Raw genomic sequence first — 7,787 nt, 5'->3', positions numbered from 1 at the left:
AAAGTCCCCCCACACACACACACACACACACACACACACACACACACACACACACACACACACACACACACACACACACACACACACACACACACACACGGGTATTGGAGACCCTGGCTGCATTTCATTTGTGTCGAAGTGAATTCACACACAGCACTTTAGGAACAAGTCAAATTGGACAGAATACGGCAAATCAATTCAGACGGGAGAGAATAAGAAAGAGAAAGCTAACCGACAGAGAGAGAGATGATCCATGGACAGATAGATAGTAGTGAGTGTTGCAGCCGAGGACAGATGTTTTTTACACTCTACACGCATCAGCGGTCCCATTCTGTGAGCTTGTGTGGCCTACCACTTCACGGCTGAGCCATTGTTGCTCCTAGACGTTTCCACTTCACAATAACAGCACTTACAGTTGACCGGGCCAGCTCTAGCAGGGCAGAGATTTGATGAACTGACTTGTTGGAAAGGTGGCATCCTATGACGGTGCCACGTTGAATGTCACTGAGCTCTTCAGTAAGGCCATTCTACTGCCAATGTTTGTCTATAGAGATTGCATGGCTGTGTGCTCAATTTTATACACCTGTCAGCGGGTGTGGCTGAAATAGCCGAATCCACTATACTTTTATATATATATATATATATTAGTGTAGATAGACACACAGATATATAGATCTAGTGTGGTTGTTGATGCTAGGAGCACTTCCAGACACACACGGCCAGGCTTCCTCCAAAGAACATGTAGAGCAGGTTCTTGACCTCGTGTGTCACCTCGAAGCCGAAGCCCTCACCGATCACCACGTGCCACGAGCTGCCAAACTTCTTATCCATCGACTCCTTGATCATCTTCGCTGCACTCTGAGAGAGGGGGATGGAGTGGGAGGTGGGGGGAGTGAAAAGGGAGAGAGAGACGGAGAGATATTTGTCAAGTACAGTAACTCACCATAGGTACTGATGTCACGCTGCTAGTCATATCCAAACAAACTTTCCAGGTGTCATAGCTCTGCATTTTACACACACACCTCGTTGTTGGTGGCGAACTTCTCGCAGGCTGTGACACAGAGCTCCATGGTCTCCACTCTCATCTCCTCTGGCATGTCTGTGTGCTGCGGAGGGAAACATGTCATTATCACGCTCACTCACACACACACACACACACACACACACACACACACACACACACACACACACACACACACACCTCACCCTGATAAGAGGAAAGCTGTGCAGTCTTTTGTAGTCTGCCTCTTCTTTCTTGCTCTCTACTGTCTCTGCCATTCCACCCCACAGCTGAAAATACAGAGACATTGGTTAAGGCTTAACTAGCTTGTTAATAGCTAGCTAAACGAATCAGCAACTTTGTAGCAAGCTAACTTAGCTAGCTAACGTTACTGATTAACTATTGGTACGTTAGGTCAACCTACCCAGTGCATGGATGAGAACGTGTGCCAGCTAAAGTTAAATGCGTAGCTATGTTGCTTGCCAAAGTTTGGCTTAACATGTTTTTTTTTTATGTACCGGTAGCTTTGTTTTGATGGGTACCTAGCAGGCTAACGTTAGCAATTTGGCTAGCTAGCAATAGCCGACTATATGCTGTTGTTTTCACTTCCAAAATAACTTGAATTCTTACTTGCCCGTTGTAATTTATGTGATTATATTGTATAGATACGTTTTAGAAAGGTACTGTATTTTGTACTTACGTACTGTTTGGTAATACAACCGAAGTTCACTCCACTTTTAGTCCGGTTGTTAAGGAGACATTTTCAACCATAGCAACAAACGGATCCCTTCAACAGGAAAATTAAAAACCCGCCTACTTAGCTGAGCGTCTTCTTCAGTGGTTTAGAAGCCTGTCAATCAATCGCTCCAAACCCCTGGCAAGACGGTGATGGGTTTGTCAGTGCTCTGCTCAACACAAACAGATTGATAGAAATCATGTGGCTTTGTTTTTAAAAGGACGTGTCATTTGGAAGCAATACATTTTCTTAGCTAGCTACATTGACAATTTTATTTCAGTGTCCTTATGCCAACTTTATATGTCTTGTTTCTCTCTCCTCCCTACGGTATCCTGTCTGGTCTGTCTGCATGACCCATAGGCCAATTAAGTTGTGATTGCAGCCACATCTGTTTGTGTGAAACCCCAGGTGGAGGTTTTAACCCAAATATCCTGCATGAAAAAAAAAGAGAAATAAATGTGGATTTATGCACAGTTGCAAACAATAATCAAATAGACTAGGTCTATTGTAGGCCCTAGCATTCCATTTTTAAATTTATTTAACCTTTATTTAACTAGGCAAGTCAGTTAAGAACAAATTCTTATTTACAATGACAGTGGGTTAACTGCCTTGTTCAGGGGCAGAAAAACAGATTTTTACCTTGTCAGCTCAGGGCCTTGATCCACCAACCTTTTGGTTGCTGGCCCAACACTCTAACCACTAGGCTACCTGCCAACATTAAGTATTCAATGGGCCCTGGTCAAAAGTAGTGCACTGTATAGGGAATAGGGTGCCATTTGTGATGTAACAATAGTGTCTCTAGACCAATTTTATTTATTGTCTCATTACAATGTTTTATCAAAAGGTATATGAGTTCAGTTTCTTGGGAATATACTGAGTACATATTGTCCAGGAGATAATAATGATTCTAGTTGTGGATTATTGCGGATTATCAATTCCTGGAGAGATGGACAAAAACAACAGATCACATTGAGCTGATGACAAAAGGGAGGAGTAATCTCTTTCTCTCTCTCTCTCTCTCTGTGTGTGTGTGTGTGTGTGTGTGTGTGTGTGTGATGAGTATGTATGCTGTGAGAGACAATGAATCATTAATTAAATTAATGTTTTTTAGATTAGGGTCACATTAGATAATAGATTTACCATAGAAATAGAATTACTAGAGCAGGTATTAGTTATATTTCTATGGGGGTTGGCATCATGACATCATGGGTTCACTGGGCTTTGATCAGCCTGAATGAACCACCTGAGGTTATGACATTAGTTGGAGTTGGAGTCCCACTTCAGAAGTCAAGGAATTATATTGAAGTGTGTGTGTGTGTGTGTGTGTGTTTTCGTGTGTGCATGTGTGGTTGTGTGTGTGTGTGTGTGTGTGTGTGTGTGTGTGTGTGTGTGTGTGTGTGTGTGTGTGTGTGTGTGTGTGTGTGTGTGTGTGTGTGTGTGTGTGTGTGTGTGTGTGCAAAAACTCAGAGTGTAGGGAGGTGAGTCATGTCGTAATCCCCAACTAAACTCATTAATGAGAGAAGATTAGATGGACTAGCCTTATTCTCATCCACTAGAGGGAGAGAGAGAGAGGGGGGGGGAGCTATAAGCTTTGTCAATCATCTGTATCCTAGTAGTATTGTGTGATGTTTCCATGTTGCTGTATATACTGTTGTGGTGTACATGTATTGTCATGTATTTATTGAGTTTTTACCACATGCTGCTAAATGAACTGGTGATCATAAAGACTCTACTCTACCCTACTAGAAAGAGAGAGGAAACAAGATATAGAAATGAACAAATAAGGAGGGAGAAGAATGATAGAGGGAGAGATAAAACAAGGGCGAGCAGGAGAAGTGTCTGACAGATGGGAAAGTGTAAATAGCGACAGCAGATCCACCAGCTGGACCAACAGGGAAGAGGAGGAGAGGCAGAGAGAGAGATCAGAGGAGAAAAAGAAAGGTGGGCAAGGACATCACAGTGGAGAACCTAACACAGTCTCAAATGGCACCCTATTCCCTATCTAGTGCACTATGGGCCCTGGTCAAAAGCCATATGAGCCACTGGTCAAAGGTAGTACACTATGCAGGGAAAAGGGTGCCATTTGGCACTTAGCCACAGACATTCATCATCTCTGGCAGAGAGAGAGAGAAGCTGACTCACATAACAACGTCTGCTTCCCAAATAGCACCCTATTCCCTTGATGGTGCACCACTTCTGACCCAGGCAAATAGGACTCTGGTCAAAAGTAGGACATAGGATGTAATTTGGGATGCAGACAACCATAGCGGAAGTGTTGTTTGTTTTACCCTGAAAAACCAACGGTTGTGACTGACTGACTGACTGACTGACTGACTGACTGACTGGTGGTGAGAGAGCGTGATAAAGAAAGAGGGGGTTTGTGGGGGTGACGCAACATGAGAAATAATGGGTCATGTCCAGGATGGGGTGTGGGGGTGACGCAACATGAGAAATAATGGGTCATGTCCAGGATGGGGTGTGGGGGTGACGCAACATGACAAATAATGGGTCATGTCCAGGATGGGGTGTGGGGGTGACGCAACATGAGAAATAATGGGTCATGTCCAGGATGGGGTGTGGGGGTGACGCAACATGACAAATAATGGGTCATGTCCAGGATGGGGTGTGGGGGTGACGCAACATGACAAATAATGGGTCATGTCCAGGATGGGGTGTGGGGGTGACGCAACATGACAAATAATGGGTCATGTCCAGGATGGGGTGTGGGGGTGACGCAACATGACAAATAATGGGTCATGTCCAGGATGGGGTGTGGGGGTGACGCAACATGAGAAATAATGGGTCATGTCCAGGATGGGGTGTGGGGGTGACGCAACATGAGAAATAATGGGTCATGTCCAGGATGGGGTGTGGGGGTGACACAACATGAGAAATAATGGGTCATGTCCAGGAGGTCAGAATGGATGAATAGTGACTAAAAGATCAAAAAGAGGAGGATGAGAAACTAAAAAGAAAAGTAGATTAGAATCTAATGAGAAAGAAGGGAAGGAAAAGGGTAGAGGGGATGACGTAAATATCAGAGAGCAGGAGAGGATGCAGGGAGTGAAATATCAGAGAGCAGGAGAGGATGCAGGGAGTGAAATATCAGAGAGCAGGAGAGGATGCAGGGAGTGAAATATCAGAGAGCAGGAATAGGATGCAGGGAGTGAAATATCAGAGAGCAGGAGAGGATGCAGGGAGTGAAATATCAGAGAGCAGGAGAGGATGCAGGGAGTGAAATATCAGAGAGCAGGAGAGGATGCAGGGAGTGAAATATCAGAGAGCAGGAGAGGATGCAGGGAGTGAAATATCAGAGAGCAGGAGAGGATGCAGGGAGTGAAATATCAGAGAGCAGGAGAGGATGCAGGGAGTGAAATATCAGAGAGCAGGAGAGGATGCAGGGAGTGAAATATCAGAGAGCAGGAGAGGATGCAGGGAGTGAAATATCAGAGAGCAGGAGAGGATGCAGGGAGTGAAATATCAGAGAGCAGGAGAGGATGCAGGGAGTGAAATATCAGAGAGCAGGAGAGGATGCAGGGAGTGAAATATCAGAGAGCAGGAGAGGATGCAGGGAGTGAAATATCAGAGAGCAGGAGAGGATGCAGGGAGTGAAATATCAGAGAGCAGGAGAGGATGCAGGGAGTGAAATATCAGAGAGCAGGAGAGGATGCAGGGAGTGAAATATGGAGGGATAGTGAAAGATACAGGTGGGAGAAAAGAGAGAGAGGGAGGGGGTACATAGAGAGAAAGAGATATACAAAGGGATAGAGAGGTAAAGAGGGAGAGGGACGGAGGGCTAGAGAAGATTAGACAAAGAGGGGGATGAAAGGGGATGGAGGGAAAGATAGAAAGAGAGAGGCGGAGGGATGCAGAGGAAGAGAGAGACAGCAGGGACTAGAGCTGAGTGACAGAGATAATTAAAGCTCATGTATTATTCAGGAGGAGAGGAGAGGGAGTGGGGCTATGACTACATGTGATGCTAATATCCCAAGCTGACGTGTATGTGTGTGTACGCGTGACTGCGTGAGTACGTGTGTGTGCGTGCCTGCGTGCACAGGTACATGCATGTGTGAGTGTGTGTGTGTGTGTATGTGTGTGTGTGTGTGTGTGCTTCCCTGGGAAATAGATAGAGACAGAGAGAGGGGGACCTAACAAAGATTGTAAAGTAGAGGCAAGACTATAGTGTTGAAGTGGGTAGACAGAATAACAAACAATTTGAAGGATGTTGCTAACTAGAGCTAGCGCAATTGCTAACTGGCGTCTGCTAGCATGCTAGTATATACCCATAGACTTCCATTCATTGTGCTAATGCTAGTTAGCATTGGCATATGAAACCACCTCTAACTTGCTTCATACTGGACACGGAGACATACAAATGGCATCCACAAGTTCATCTGACTCTGGGGAAGTATCCCTGAAATGATCCCTTTAAGTGAAAGAGACAGCTACATAAAGTATCCCTTTAAGTGAAAGAGACAGCTACATAAAGTATCCCTTAAGAGAGAGAGAGAACGATACATAAAGTATCCCTTTAAGAAAGAGAGACAGATACATACAGTATCCCTTTAAGAAAGAGAAACAGATACATAAAGTATCCCTTTTTAGAGAGAGAAAGACAGAGACATAAAGTATCCCTTTAAGAGAGACAGATACATAAAGTATCCCTTTAAGAGAGAGAGACAGATACATAACAGTATCCCTTTAAGAGAGCGAGACAGATACATAGAGTATCCCTTTGAGAGAGAGACAGATACATAAAGTATCCCTTTAAGAGAGAAAGACAGATACGTAACAGTATCCCTTTAAGGGAGAGAGACAGATACATAACAGTTAGTGTGGGAGAGATGATACTAGATCAGAGAGCAGCACAGTTCAACTCCATAGTTCCTTCTGTGTGGGTAGAGGACCAGTCACGACACACACACACACATACACACAAACACACACACACACGATTTGACCATACACACACAGTAAGCCATAACGTACCTCCTTACGGCATCATAACCATTTTATTTTATTCATCCACATATTGTCACAATATCATAGAAGATCCATGGAGGTGCACAAGACGAACAAGCACAACACTTACTGACATCACAGCTGGTTACAATAACATCATAACCAATAGCAGGAGAGAGAGAGAGAGAGAGAGAGAGAGAGAGAGAGAGAGAGAGAGAGAGAGAGAGAGAGAGAGAGAGAGAAGAGAGAGAGAGAGAGAGAGAGAGAGAGAGAAAGAGAGAGAGAGAGAGAGAGAAGAGAGAGAGAGAGAGAAAGAGAGAGAGAGAGAAGAGAGAGAGAGAGAGAAGAGAGGAGAGAGAGAGAGAGAGAGAGAGAGAGAGAGAGAGAGAGAGACAGAGAGAGAGAGAGAGAGAGAGAGAGAGAGAGAGAGAGAAAGAAAGAAAATAAAATACATTTGACATTTGCATTGGGCGTGTAATACCCAGACAGGCACTTTACAACCATATGTCAATGGTGAAGTGGGGGGGAAGGACACCCAATAATCCAGGGACATTTTCTTCACTACACCCCTCAACTCAACATCAGTGTCCAAATGTCCCTTCTTTACACACTTATTAAGCAATTCTGTGAAGGTAAGAAAGAGCTAAATGCACATTCTTTGAGGTGCGTATTCATTTTGGGCTTTGTGGGGTGAAGCGCACCATTCAATAGTTAATATTGTTGTACGTTTTTGTGTTGTTGCTGTCTTGGAAACAGGACTATTTAGAAATCTGACCTCTGACCTCTACTTTTGAAAAAGCTTTTCTCATGCATACAGATATACATTCCATTCCATCAGCTTTACATAAAAAAAAACATTGAGACAGGTCACAAATCACTGTAAAGGGCGAATCTGCAGTTCAAACAACAACAAAGCGGACACCCTGCCACAATGGATGTACGAATCACTTAACAGATTGCCCCTTTAAGTCAACCAGATGGATATTATGAATCAAAGAAATCAATTGACGTCTTAATTTACATGATCCATGTGACTCGCAACAGCTATCTCTATGGCAATACATTGTGCTGGGCCGTTACAATTGCACC

General features: G+C 44.1%; 1 protein-coding gene across 2 annotated transcripts; it reads right to left on the bottom strand.

Annotated features, from left to right (window-relative positions):
* Positions 1 to 644: 644 nt before the first annotated feature.
* On the bottom strand, positions 645 to 1,818 carry LOC115177762 (dynein light chain 4, axonemal). Of its 2 annotated transcripts, none has more exons than XM_029738736.1 (4): positions 1,705 to 1,818; positions 1,207 to 1,290; positions 1,023 to 1,106; positions 645 to 858 (listed from the first exon to the last, which is right to left on the bottom strand). In XM_029738736.1, the coding sequence occupies exons 2-4, from the start codon at positions 1,276 to 1,278 to the stop codon at positions 694 to 696; spliced, it is 321 nt and encodes a 106-aa protein (XP_029594596.1). In that variant the 5' UTR covers positions 1,279 to 1,290; positions 1,705 to 1,818; the 3' UTR covers positions 645 to 693. The 2 variants fall into 2 exon arrangements, with proteins under 2 accessions (XP_029594596.1, XP_029594595.1); XM_029738735.1 differs by having other exon boundaries at positions 1,701 to 1,817.
* Between the last annotated feature and the right edge of the window lie 5,969 nt (positions 1,819 to 7,787).

Source organism: Salmo trutta, chromosome 38 (assembly GCF_901001165.1).
Source record: "Salmo trutta chromosome 38, fSalTru1.1, whole genome shotgun sequence".
Lineage (NCBI taxonomy): Eukaryota > Metazoa > Chordata > Actinopteri > Salmoniformes > Salmonidae > Salmo > Salmo trutta.
Note: the sequence above shows the minus strand (reverse complement) of the source record. Positions and strands in the feature narration are given on the sequence as shown.

Bases quoted from the DNA above. Each gene is read 5' to 3' on its own strand.
- LOC115177762 (XM_029738736.1), bottom strand. From the start codon at position 1,278: ATGGCAGAGACAGTAGAGAGCAAGAAAGAAGAGGCAGACTACAAAAGA. The intron at 1,107-1,206 runs GTGAGGTGTGTG...TTCCCTCCGCAG, and splicing joins ACAGCTTTCCTCTTATCAGG to CACACAGACATGCCAGAGGA. The intron at 859-1,022 runs GTGTGTGTGTAA...CCCCTCTCTCAG, and splicing joins AGTTCGCCACCAACAACGAG to AGTGCAGCGAAGATGATCAA.